Consider the following 13,704-nt stretch of genomic DNA (forward strand, 5'->3'; position numbering starts at 1 on the left):
CACAGCTACTGAGCTCTGTGCTCTAGAGCCCGCGAGCCACAACTACTGAATCCTGCGTGCCTAGAGCCTGTGCCCCGCAATAAGAGAAGCCACTGCGATGAGAAGCCTGCGCACCGCAACGAAGAGTAGCCCCCGCTCGCCACAACTAGAGAAAGCCTGTGCACACTAACGAAGACCCAATGCAGCCAAAAATAAATAAATAAATAAATAAATAAATAAATTTATTTTAAAGAAAAGAGAAAGGACACCTGGGGAAGGTTTCATCTCTTTGATTTCAATTAATATTCATCAAATCTCCAAGAGCTGGAAGTTCAGGATGAGGTCAGGTCTCCCATAATTAAGAAAGCACTGGGAGGGGCTTCCCTGGTGGTGCAGTAGTTGAGAGTCCGTCTGCCGTTGCAGGGGATACGGGTTTGTGCCCCGGTCTGGGAGGATCCCACGTGCCGCGGAGCGGTTGGGCCCATGAGTCATGGCCACTGAGCCTGCGCGTCCAGAACCTGTGCTCAGAATCTAGAAAGAAGTGGGTATATGTATATGTGTAACTGATTCACTTTGCTGTGCAGCAGAAGCTAACACAACACTGTAAATCAACTGTACTCCAATAAGAATTTAAAAAACAAAACAAATAAAAACTTGAAAAAGAAAGAAAGAAAGCACTGGGCTGGGAGTTCTGTAGCAGTCCAGTGGTTAGGACTGGGCACTTTCACTGCCATGGCCTGGGTTCAGTCCCTGGTGGGGGAACTAAGATCCCTGAAGCCTTGCACAGCCAAAAAAACAAAACAAAACAAAAAACCCACTGGGGTATACGGCAACTGAATCCCAACTGGTCTCTGCTGTCAGTCTCTCCACTTGGCCTACAGGACCTTAGATTGGCTACAGGAGTATTGTGTGTTTTTGTTGTTGTTATTTTCAGAAACAATTATGACCATAATTTATTATGTGCCACTGCATGCTACAAACTATTTATTATCCCATCTAAGCCTTATAACATTGTTGTGAGATAAGTATTTATCCCTATTTTATGGATGAAGAAATCGACTCAGAGGACATTGCCCAAGAATCACACAGCTGATAAATAGTAGTGCTTAGATTTGAGGCCAGTTTTGTCTGACCCCAGAAATTTTCTTTCCCCACCACCCATAAAGGTAGGCTTTGCTGGCTTCCCAGCAAATTCTGAATCCCCTGCTACTTTGAGGGCAGTTCTAAGCCCTCATCACCTGCTTTAGATTATTTTTATTGCTGCATACCAATTTACCACAAACTAAGCAGCTTAAAACAATATCCATTTATTATTTCCCAGTTTCTGTAGGTCAGTTATGCCTTCATAGCATAACTGGTTTTCTACTCAGGGTCTTCTGACAAGACTGAAATCACGATGTCAGCCAGGGGCTTCCCTGGTGGCACAGTGGTTGGGAGTCTGCCTGCCGATGCAGGAGACTCGGGTTCATACCCCCGTCCGGGAAGGTCCCACATGCCGCGGAGCGGCTGGGCCTGTGAGCCATGGCCACTGAACCTACGCATCCAGAGCCTGTGCTCTGCAACAGGAGAGACCGCAACAGTGAGAGGCCCACATACCTCAAAAAAAAAAAAAAAAAAAAAAAGATGTCAGCCAGGACTGTAGTCTCATCTGGAGCTCAGAGTCCTCTTCCAAGCTTGTTTAGGTTGTTGGCAGAATTCAGTTCCTTACAGTGGTAGGACTGAGTCCCCATTTTTTTCTTGCTGTCAGCCAAGGATCACTCTCAGCTCCTAGAGTCCACCCTCAGGGCCTTACCACATGGACCCTCCATAGGCCCTCTCACAATACCACCACTTATTTCTTCAAACCAGCAGGAGAGTACCTCTGACACTTCACCCTCCTTTAAAGACCTCATCTGATTAGGTCAGGCACATCCAGCGTTATCTCTCTTTTGATTAATTAAAAGTAAATGGATTAGTAGCCTAATCTTGGGAATGATATCCCATCAAATTCACAAATTCAGCCCGGTTTATACAAGGCATGTACACCGGGGGCATGAATCCTGGAGGCCATCTTTGAATTCAGTCTACCACATCACTTAAGGGGGGGTGGTGGGGGTGCTGTTGGTTCCCATGTTTGCCTCCAGTTGTGCCTCCAGCCCCCAGACCATTCTGTCTACTCCCTCCAGCTCTTGCTCAAGGACGTCAGTGTCTTTTGTCTCTTTCTTTCATCTTCTGCCCTGAAATCCTTTGCCGTCCCTCTGGATCATCAGCAGCTGGACTTCTGATGCTTCAGGGTTGTTACTGCCACCAGTTGATCAGCCTATCAACTTCCTGCTGCAGCCAAGAGCCTGGAAGAGTTGAGATGAGGCATTTCCTCTGATGTGTACAGAGGGGAGGGATTATTGAGGGGCTGGTGATGAGGACAAAGACACTGTTCTATCATGTGAATTTCTAGTAAAGGGAAGTTCACATTCAAGAAAATCTCTTATCTTCTCTGGTGGTAATTAAGCATGCCTTGGGAAAAAAAATGAATCCTGCCATTTCAAGGCTGGAAGTGGCCTTGAGGCAGTTAGTCTGACTGATCCTATATTGCTTCCACTTCCTCAGGTCTCAACTTGTGCACTTCCAATGATGATGATCTCACTACTAAACTGCTTTGAAAGTGGAGATGAACAAGAGAGAGCACCTGAGAGAATGACATTCTTGCTGCTGTTAAATTATAGCTCTGCCACAGGGCCTTAGGCAAGTTATTCCAATTTCCTGAACCACAGTTAATTCATCTGTATAATAAAAATAAGGAGGGGCTTCTCTGGTGGTGCAGTGGTTAAGAATCCACCTGCCGATGCAGGGGACACGGGTTTGAGCCCTGGTCTGGGAAGATCCCACATGCCACAGAGCAACTAAGCCTGTGAGCCACAACTACTGAAGCCCATGCGCCTAGAGCCCATGCTTTCTCTAGTTGTGGCAAGCGGGGGCTGGGGACTACTCTTCGTTGCTGTGAGCAGGCTTCTCATTGTGGTGGCTTCTCTCTCGTTGTGGAGCACGGGCTCCAGGCGCGGGTTTCAGTAGTTGCAGCACGCGGACTCAGCAGTTGTGGCTTGAGGGCTCTAGAGCGCAGGCTCAGTAGTTGTGGCACAGGGGCTTAGTTGCTCTGCGGCATGTGGGATCTTCCCGGACCAGGGCTCGAACCCGTGTCCCCTGCTTTGACAGGCAGATTCTTAACCGCTATGTCACCAGGGAAGTCCCAATAAATTTATAAATTTATTTTTTAGAAAAAGAATAACGATGGAACCTACCTAATAGGTTATTGGGAAGATTATATAAGATAATGCATGTAAAATACTATGTCCTGGCTGGACATAGCTCAATAAATAGAGCTCAATAAATGGTGAGTGTAGTATTCTTCTGTTGTAAATTATAGAAAGTTCTTTTCCCAGGGCATGGCAGGTTGTGAGACTAGGGACAAGGCATGGAGGTGGGGTGGGGGATAAGCACACCATATAGATTACCTGGGAATCAGGGAGAAAGGGTGGCAGGAGCCACCCTTCAAAGGTGATCCTGTGGGGGGCCACCATCCAGTATGGGTAGGAGAGCTCTAATGGTACTTTTTCATAATTAATTAATTAATACTTATGTAATTTCCTAAATTATTTATTTTATGATCAGAACATCATTAAAGGATATCATTTTTGATTGAGATATAACTCACAAACTATAAAATTCATCCTTTTAAAGTGTATAATTCAGTGTTTTTTTGTATACTCACTATGTTGTATAAGCATTATCATTATCTAATTCCAGGACATTTGCATCACCCCAAAGAGAAACTCCATACCCAATGGCAGTCACTCCCCATTCCCCCTACCCCACCAGCCCTAGGCAACCACTAATCTACTTTCTGTCTCTATGGATTTGCCTATGCTGTACATTTCATATAAATATGAATGTTATTTTGTGTCTGGTTTCTTTCACTTAGCATAATGTTTTCAGGGTTCCTCCATGTTGTAATCAGTACTTCATTCCTTTTTATGGCAGAATTATACTCCATCATATGGATATTCCACATTTTGTTTGCCCATTCATCAGTTTATGGACATTTGAGCTATTTCCACTTTTTGTCTATTATGAATAAGGCTGCTGTGAACATCTGTGGACATGTTTTTGTGTGGACACATGTTCCATTATTTTGGATATATATCTAGTATTATATGGGTTATAAGGTAAGTCTATGTTTAAATTTTTGAGGAACTGCCAAGCTGTTCCAAAGCAGCCTACATCATTTTACATTCCTGCCAGCAATGTATGCAGGTTCCATGTTTTCCACATCCTTATAATTTTTTTTTAAACAAAGAAAGCTGAGTTTTTGTAGCTGTCTGAACTGAGCCCCACACCTACAGTTTCCAATCAGGAAACAGGGCCCAGGGCAGGGGTACTTTGTGTTCTGAGTTCATTAGCTGCTCTCCTAAAGGTTTCTTCCTGTGTCCCCACCTCTGTGAGCCAAGAGACTCTCTTTTCCAGCACCAGCTGTAGGGGGCAGCTCTCAACAGTTCTTGAACAGTTGAGTTTCTCTCCATGGCTGAAAGGGAAGGGAAAGAGAAGGGGATTTAGCTTTGGGTCTCTTACCAGTGTGAATGCCGCTCCTTCTATATATTATCTCAGGGACTAGGCAACCTTGATTAATCATCAAAATCACCTGAGGATCTAATTGAACTGCCCATTTCCAGGTCCTTCCTGGAATTTTCTGATCCCGTTGCTTAGGAGTTCAACCCCGGCAATCTGTATTTTTTAAAAATTGAGGTATAATTAACATATAACATGCAATCTATATTTTTAACAAGTGTGCCCTAGGTGATTCTGATGATGAATGATTGGGAAGCCTGGTATTGTCCCCACAGCAATCTGTCCCATTCTGTAGATGAGAAAGCTGAGGCTCAGAGAAGAATTAACTTGCTCCAGATCAGAGTCAGCCTCATTTCCTGCAAAGCCTATGATCTGTTCAATATGACACCAGGCTTCATATTTGCTAGTAGAAACCTGCAGAGACCCTCTCTCCATGCAAGACTGGACCTTGGCAAACACCCTATATTCCTTTTCCCTATTCCCACTGAAGGTGGTGGGAATACCTATTGTATTAGTTTCTTAGGGCTGCTTTAGCAAAGTACCCAGGCTGGGTGACTTAAAACAACAGAAATGTATCCTCTCATAGTTCTGGAAGCTAGAAGTCCAAAGTCAAGATGTCTGCAGGACCATGCTCTCTCTGAAGGTTCTAGGGAAGACTCCATTCTGTACCTTTTTCTTAGCTTCTATTGTTCGCTGGCGATCTTTGGCATTCCTTGTCTTGCAGCTGCATAAACTCCAATCTCTGCCTCCATCTTCACTTCACATGCCATTCTTCCCTCTATGTGTCTGCCTCTGTTTCTTCTCCTCTTCTTATAAGGATATATTGGATTAAGGACTCATCCTACTTCAGAATGACCTCACCTTACATATTAATTACATCTGCAAAGACCCTATTTCCAAATAAGGTCACATTTACAGGTATCAGGGGTTAAGCCTTCAAAATACTTTTTGGAGGGACACAGTTCAACTCACAATATCTATAATAGTCAGCAGTTGTCAGAATCCTCAAGTTGGATATCACCATGGTGACCTTTAGCTTCTTCAAAGAGAAGGTAGAACCCAAGGGCCTAAACAGTGGGGATAGGGGATAAGCAGTGGTGGGGAAAAGGGGAACATTTGGTCACTGTCTGTGGGGCTGGACAGTTAAGGACTTTGATGTGGCATCAGAACAGTTCAGAAATCTGGTTCACCCAGTCTTTATTCACTCAGTCAACAGCTCTCTGTGGGCTTCCTGTGTTCCAAGATCTGGGTAGGGAGCAAGGCAGGCAGGATCCATTCAATCATGGCTTATGGTTTACTGTGGTGACTGACAACCAGAGGTTCACAATAATGAGGGCACAATTACAAACTAAGGTCTGTGCTCTGACAAGAAGAAACCTGGTGTCACCAAGGAAACCTTCCTGTGACTATATTTCCTCCTCCCCTTTCTTCAATTGCCCTTCTCTCTAGGAGACCTGTAGGTATTTCAACATCTCAGTGAAATAGAGGGGACTAGAGAGTCCCTAGTGGCCAGTATGGGTATAGCAATGATCCAAACTGCAGAACTATGGAGTGGGGGCTGGGACATGAAGGGAGCTGGGAGGGGAGATGAGTGTGGCAGGGAGGGAGTGTCTGACCCAGGTCTTTCCCCAACTGTACAGTGAACATGCCCTGGCACATTCATGGCCAGTGGACAAGAGCTTCTACAGCTTTTACCAATTTGAGCTGTGGCCCCCCTACCTCACTCCCCTTCCCCACCAAAATCCATCTACTGTTTGATGCCAGGAAGGCAGGCTAAGTCCTGGCCAAGCTAGGGTTAAAGCCACAAGGAGAAACCCTTCTCTATCCTGGCTGTAATGGCAGTGAAATCCTCTAGCCTGAGTAGCTCTCAAATCTGTCCCCACTCCCACTGTCCCATCTCCTACCTCTCTGCAGTATATGGAATGCAGTCAGGCCCCTTCCAATCCACCTCCCACCTACACAGGTGTCAGAGGGATCCTTCTCACACATCAGTCAGACCAGGCACTCCCTGGCTTCCACTCCCCACCCCCTCCCCTTTATTCAGGGAGGCTCCTTGTGACCTAGCTCCCACCTGGTATTCCAGTCCCACCTGCCTCTCTCCATGCTTCCTTCAGACACTTGTGGCTGCCTCAACACCAGACAAGCATCACCTCTCTGTGTTCTGCCTGAAATTCCCTGTCCAGTCCTGTCCAGCTGGCTAATTCCTTCTGATCATTGGGGAACTAGCTCCATCAGCACCTCTGAGTGAATTAAATGCCTCTTCTCAGAGCTCCCTTCTCCCACTATCACTGCATTGTGCTGTAACTTTCTTTTTTCTCTCTCTTTTTTTTTTTTTTTTTTTTTTTTTTGCGGTATGCGGGCCTCTCACTGTTGTGGCCTCTCCCGCTACGGAGCGCAGGCTCCGGACTCACAGGCCCAGCGGCCACGGGCCCAGCCGCTCCGCGGCACGTGGGATCTTCCCAGACCGGGGCACGAACCCGCGTCCCCTGCATCGGCAGGCGGACTCTCAACCACTGCGCCACCAGGGAAGCCCTCTTTTTTCTCTTTCCTAGACTGGGACATCGTTGCAGCAGAAACAATGTCTGATTATTCTGATTCTTCCACCCCAGTCCCACCCTGTGCCTAGACTGAGACTTGGCATAATAATGAAGTCCCTCGAGGTCCAGCTGGTGGTCCACTGCCCATCTGACCACATGCTCTGGCCTTGGATGATACACATTTATGTTCCCAAATGGATTTTGATTGTGTGACGGGACAGTTTTGTGGGTGTGGGTCTTCACTGCCACCCCTAGCCTGGAAGTGCCCCAAGGCAGGGCCCAGGAAGCTCTTGGTTAGAGGCCACTATTGGAAAGATGAGGTCTCACGGTTGTGGTGCTGGTAGTGCGGTTTCCCACTCCCTCCCATTCTGCCACTAGTCAGTTCTCAAAGTGAGCAGCTCTGAGATGCTCCCCTCTGCCACTCCTTGCCTTACTCCAGCACTTCTTAGGTTCCCATCTTAGCCTTGGGCGTGGGGATGTATAGGGATAATCTGTCACCTTCCTTTGGAGCCTGCTCCTGGGTCAGCAGGGCCAGAGGGTCCAGTAAAGCAGGGGTGGGGAACTCACAGGTGCTGGGTTCCATTGGCACCCATGAGCACCTATCAAAATCCTGGGAACTGAAGCTGCTGGGGTAGAGTAGAGGTGCACAAAAGAAAGCCAGTTTCATAACCTGCTTTCTAGCATGGGGGCAGAAACAGCCCACATGTGAACAGGTTAACGCTCTGAAGGTTGGGAAACAAGATGAAGGGGACTTACCTGACCCAAGGCATCAAAAGAGAAAGTCTCTGCTTGCACAGTCCTGGTGACCCGGCAATCAGGACTTCAGACACCGGTGGTTTGGGAAAGTTGGCCCTTTTCCAGAACCAAGACCAGTCTCTCTTAAGATCCTACCATGCAGGACCTCTTCCAACTTTTATCATGTACTTTAGATGCAGACGCCCAATGCCAGCCCAGGGCACCTTAGTTGTCAGGATAGTTTATGTTCTCTCCACACTTCTTGGGCCACCCCTGAGAGACAAGCATACCCAAACCCCTTGGCCCTCCTAAGGACTTATCAAGAACAAGAAATTGGGCTTCCCTGGTGGCGCAGTGGTTAAGAGTCTGCCTGCCGATGCAGGGGACGTGGGTTCGTGCCCCGGTCCGGGAGGATTCCGCATGCCGCGGAGCGGCTGGGCCCAGTGAGCCATGGCCGCTGAGCCTGCGCGTCCGGAGCCTGTGCTCCGCAACGGGAGAGGACACAGCAGAGAGGCTCACGTACCCACCCCAAAAAAGGACAAGAAATTGGGGAGGGCCACCAGTGTCAGAATCTGTATGGCAGGGCTCTCTGATCCAAAGCTGAAGCCGAGATAGGGGGGTGGGGGTGGACTCCCCGAAGAGCCCCTTCCGTCAACTGCAGAAACCTACCTCATTACCAGCAGGATTTATTTCAGGTTTCTGCCTACCAAGTGACTTACATACTTCCCCATCTCCTCCTTTGCAAGGATGCTGTTAAGTTGCAAGGGGGCAGGCCCCCTGAGATCCCAGGGCTATGTGCCCCCCACCGCTGCCGCCCTACCTGCTAGAGTGCTTCCAGTACACAGCACTCTCTCCACCCTCCCCACCTTACTTGGAGTTGGGCAGAAAGCCTTATAAGGTCATTATCTATCAACAGACAGCTGTGCAGGGCTGGAGGCAGCAGCTTATCAGGGAGCCTGCAGTGATTCACAACCCAAGTCCCAGCTTCTCTGCTGAATAGTAATTTCCAGCAGTGGATTTGCGTTCCGTCTCTCCTCCCCCTCTCCCAAGGGTGTGCTGTCCTTTCTCAGAGAGAGAAAGCAGTGAAGGGTAGATCCTATCCATGGGGATGGGGGGGCTCTGTGCCGGCTTTCTGGATAAGGCTGTCTATTGGCAGGAGGCTGCTGGTTTAGGGACCCCAGTTGGATCTGCCACCCTTGGCCGTGACAGGAGAGTTCATCGATGCTCACCTTCCTTCCCCTTCCAGAAAAGCAATGTGCTGCTCCCTTTCCCTTAGTAGTAATGTGTAAGGTGAAAATGGTCCCCTTCTGGCCACAAGCCCTGAAGCTAGAGCCAGCCAGGGAGGGCTGAGAAAGAGGGAGAAACCGGGGACTGAGTAATGTGCCCCCTGCACCATTCTGAAGCTGTCCAGTTTCTGTGCCTGACCCCTAAGACTCCAAAAGCTAAGGATCCAGGCTGGAGGGGACTGAGACACAAGGGGGCAGACCAGAGCAGTCTCTGCACAGGCAACTGGTTAGGAAAAAACCCAGGGACAGAGCCATTTTTGTGTTTGTTTTATTGGAAGCAAGACTCCAGCTGTGGGGCTCAGGGGAGGAAGCATGGGAAGTTCTGTCCTGGGTCTCTCCCTCTGGGCCAGCATGGGGAAAGAGGGATGTTAAAAGAGCTAGAGCCTATGGAGACGCCCCTGCCAGCATGATCTCAGGATGCTCCTTAAAAGCAGGGGAAGGGAAACTAGAAAGGAAACTGTGTCCTAGGTGAGGGGCACAACAGGCCACCCTCACAACTCATAATCCGCTGCCCTCAGGCAGTGGTTTCCAACCCCTTGCCCTCTGCTGACAGTGGTGAGGTGATTCCAAGAGCATTCCTCAGCTTCCACCCTCCAGGCCCACTTCAAGAATCCTAGGTGCCTTTAACCCTTGGGGGTCCTGAGCAAGGCTCAAGAGTCCACTGCCCACCATTCCCTTCCTGAGGAAGGTCCCCGTATGGTTCAGAAAAGCTGAAGGTGGAGTTCTGTGTCGTCAGTCCACATAGGTGAAGGAGCAACCCCACCACGAAGCTTCCCTGGGGTCCCCTTCTTGTCGCCTTGGGGTCCATGCTGCCAGGTCGTGGGTTCCAGAGTACCAAAGCATGAAAAGCTGGAGGTACATCTCAAGGTCGAAGTTCTGGGGGTAAGATCCAGCCCGCCTAGGTGGCCCAGAGGCCGGAGCTCTCAGGCGGTCTGATCCTCTTCAGCAGCACCTGGCTCAGGTTGTGACCGCTTCGCGGAGCCTTCTCCAGCTGCGGGTTCCCCTAGACTCCTCTTGGACGTCGGTGCAGCTGGCTGGGACGACGGGCCGGGATGGGGGTTCGGGGGCTGGTAGCCGGGTTGGCGCGGATCCAGTGAATCCTTGGAAAGTAGGATGGCGAGGCTGGGCACGTTCTTAAGTACACTGAGACTGGCGGCTGGCTCGCCAGGCTTCTGACCCGGCGTGGGCTCCGGAGGGAGGCTCTGCCACACTTCGCGCACGCTCCGGTAGCGCAGCCGCGTGACCTGATGCAGACCCGCCAGGCGGCGCTTGAGGATCTCGGCGCACGTGACGGTCTTGGTGGTGGCCCGACCGCAGCCGCTGAAGACGATGGTGCGCGTGGCTGGCTGCGCCATGCTGGTTGTGGCGAAGGCCAGCAGGTTCCGTATCTTACTGCCCTCCTTCACCCGCATGTGCACGGCGTCCGGCGCCAGGTCTGCGAAGGGGCCCGAGCCTGGGCCGCCTCCCTCGTCCCCGCTCCCCACCGGCGCCTCCTCTGAGCGCACCTTACGGAAGTTCTCCATGCGCCGTCGTTGCCGGGACCGCGGGGACGCAGGCTTCGCCATTGGGCCGCCTCAGCCTCGGGGCTGCATGGCGGCCGGTCGCGTCTGGCAAGGGCCGGCCGTGGTAAGGGTGAGGGAGCTGCGTGGATGCTGGCGGGCGGGCTGGGACGGTGCGATCCTCGTCTTCCACTTCTCTCCACTGGGCGCTGCTCTACTCCGCGCTCTCCGCGCCCTGGGCTCCGCGCCTTTGGCTGAGGCCCCGCCTGAGAGCCTAGGAGCCCCGCCCCTACCGCCAGGCCCCGCCTCTAACTCAGCCAGCCCCGCTGGAGCCCCAGCCTCACCCGCCTCTCGGATCCAGTCTGGTCCTCAGCTACCCGGGCGTGAGAGCTGCGCGCACCGTGGGGCGCCGTGGCAGTGCTAGGGGGTGACCGGTCAGGTGAAGTTTCTCTGTAATCGCCATCAGCCCTCCCAGAGCCAACCCTGATAAACGGGCAACCTAAATAAAAACTGCGTCTGCAGGGCAAACGCCGCTTCGACCCAGGTACCCAGCCCTTCCGCGTTTCAGCTGAAGACCACCCCTTGTCCCCTCCCAAGGAGAGATTTCAAAGCGGCCTGCTGGGGGCTGGGACCTCTTTCTCCCACTCCTCAGTGGAACCCCCCACCGCCACCTTCGTCCCTTAGGCTCCCGAGCCGCTATTCTCGCCTCAAGGACAGCCCTGTGCACCGTCACCAGAGTGCGGGAGGCTCTGTCTCCGGCTCCGCTCCGTGCCTGCCTTCGACGACTACGTCGCGGCGTGGTCCTCGCAGGGCAACCGGAGACTGAGGTCTCAGCCTCGCCGTGCCTGACTGGAGCTGGAGGCTTCTGGACGCCCGCACACCCCTAGGGTGTGGAGACTGAGGCTCTGGGCCAGACTGTTCCCTGAGATGAATGGGAAGAGAGCAAGGAGACCCCTTCTCAAGGGGAGCTAAGTTCCCTCCATCCATGCCTGAAAGTCGAGTATTAGAGCTGCATGCTTTAGGGTAAGCCAGGCATTGTTCCCTGCTAAAGTGGGTCCCCCTTTTTCTCAAGTGGAATTTGTTGTTAGCCTGGCTCGCTGGGACCCAGCAGGGTCCTTTTTCAGAAAGGAGACTGGGTGAGGGCAGGTTTTGAGAGAGAAAGGAGGTACGTGGGAAGTTGAAGCCCCGGGGGCATTACGAAGCTACTGGGTGCCCCTCCCCGGGAACTCTGCAGGACTGAGGGAGTGACCCCGGATCTCCTGCCAGGAGAGATGAACAGTGAAGGGAGAGGTGAAGTTGGGGTTGAAGGACTGCTGATGAGAGGGAGGGGGTTTGAGAAGGAGCTGGACCCTCCCTAGAACTGCCCTAGCGTCTCGATCTTCATCCGTCCACCCCCTCGCGCACGCACAGAACCGAGAGTGGGCCAGACTTGATCCGGCGGGAGTGACTACGACGGAGCTTGGCGGGGAGGAGCGCAGAGAGCTGCGGCGGGCGGGAAGCCCTTGAAGTGCTGGGGGCATGACAGTGCCCGGGGGAGCTGGGCCCCAGTCTTGAGACGGGGCTGCCGGGGTCCCCCTCCCTCCCCTCGCGGCCTCCTCAGCATCTTATATCTCCCAGCTCGCATCTTATATCTCCCAGCCTTCCTGTTTGGAACCCGGGGCTGACCCCATTACCGCCCCTTGGGAGTGACTGGAGCAGTGGACCTTCGAGGCCCAGCATATGAATGACCAACCCCATCTCGGATCTTCTGCTCGCATTCTGGGATCAGGGGCCCTCGAGGTCGCGTTCCCCTCGGAACCTGTATTTCCGTCTCGCCCCAGCTCCCGCGGACCCCACATGGAGCAGCTGTAGGGGTCGGAGGCACAGCAGTCCGGAGAAGACACAAGAGTCTGCGGCGCGTGGAGGGGCGCAGGAAACCTCAAGCTTTGTAAGACTCGGGCAGTTGTGGGACTTAAAGGGCATCAGTTTCTCTAGGCCTGAGAAAAAGTCCCCGAACAGCTGGAATCTATGTTCGAACGGGTTGGTTAGGGAAGAAGCGAGCTCTCCATCCACGCGGGTATGCAAGCCTAGGCTGAACGTTCACTTGGAGGGGATTACGCGGGGGTCTGCAATTTGGAGGAAGGGGCCTGGGAGCTCCGAGTTTACGTCGGGTGAGAGTGAGGCCGTTATGCGTCCTCCTGAGTTGGCCCTGGAAAGCGCCACATCGCCATCCCCCTCCACTGCCGCCAGCTGTGGAAGTCTCGATTCACTTCGCTCCCCAGTCAGTGAAGGGAGACCGCGGAAAAGGCCCGCATGCCCTCCCGTCCCTCCCCTCCCCTTCCCAGCTCCCTCTGCAGCACTTAAAATGTAAATGTACTCCGTGATTAGCCGCCGGGTCGCTAATTACCGCTGAAGCCATTCATTATACTGTCAGCGCGCGTCGTAGCCAGCCGGCTGTGCGCTCCTGCCGGGCCGCGGAGTGGCAGGGCCTGGTGGGGAACGAGTGAGGGATGGCGGGGGTGGGGGCGGGGGACTCGAGGAGGGGATCCGAAAGATTTAAGGTCTGGGGGAACTGTGAATGAGGGGAGCGAGGTTGGCAGAGAGGACGCGAGGGCGGGAAAGGGGCCAGTGTGCTCGATGGTGACGTGCGGGAGCGGGGCAGGGAGAGCGGAGAAATGCACGAGGCAGTTAGGAATGGAGGCGAAGGAGAGGTAGCGAGGATAGCTGGGGAAGGGGGCGCAGTGATAGAGAAACCGGGATGAGGAGCGGAGCGAAGGGAGGATGCGCTGGGGGAGGCAGGGCAGAACCGGGAGGACAGGGTGGAAGAGGTTGAGAGGGGAGTAAAGGGCTCAAACCTGGGAACGTGGGTAAATAAATGTGAGCATCTGTGGCGCACACTCCGCGACAGTTAGAAACGTGGACAGTCAAGACTTTCTGTTAAAAAAGTCGGGTGGCAGCTATCCACACAGTAGGACCACAAGTGTTTTTTTTAAAGTTAGGGAGTCTGTTTCCGTGTGTGCATGTTTATAGATGTAAATGTATTTTTAAAATAATTTTAAAATATCTGCAAGAAAACAGCACTCTGCATCT

General features: G+C 52.2%; 1 protein-coding gene across 1 annotated transcript; it reads right to left on the reverse strand.

Moving 5' to 3' along the window:
* Positions 1-9,388: 9,388 nt before the first annotated feature.
* Positions 9,389-13,467, reverse strand: RPP25 (ribonuclease P and MRP subunit p25). Its single transcript, XM_059056742.2, has one exon. It carries the CDS (start codon positions 10,699-10,701, stop codon positions 10,060-10,062), a length of 642 nt encoding a protein of 213 aa, XP_058912725.1. The 5' UTR covers positions 10,702-13,467; the 3' UTR covers positions 9,389-10,059.
* Between the last annotated feature and the right edge of the window lie 237 nt (positions 13,468-13,704).

Source organism: Kogia breviceps, chromosome 3, assembly GCF_026419965.1.
Source record: "Kogia breviceps isolate mKogBre1 chromosome 3, mKogBre1 haplotype 1, whole genome shotgun sequence".
NCBI lineage: Eukaryota > Metazoa > Chordata > Mammalia > Artiodactyla > Physeteridae > Kogia > Kogia breviceps.

What these genes read in the sequence shown, in the direction of transcription:
- RPP25 (XM_059056742.2), bottom strand. Translation starts at nt 10,701, where the DNA reads ATGGCGAAGCCTGCGTCCCCGCGGTCCCGGCAACGACGGCGCATGGAG.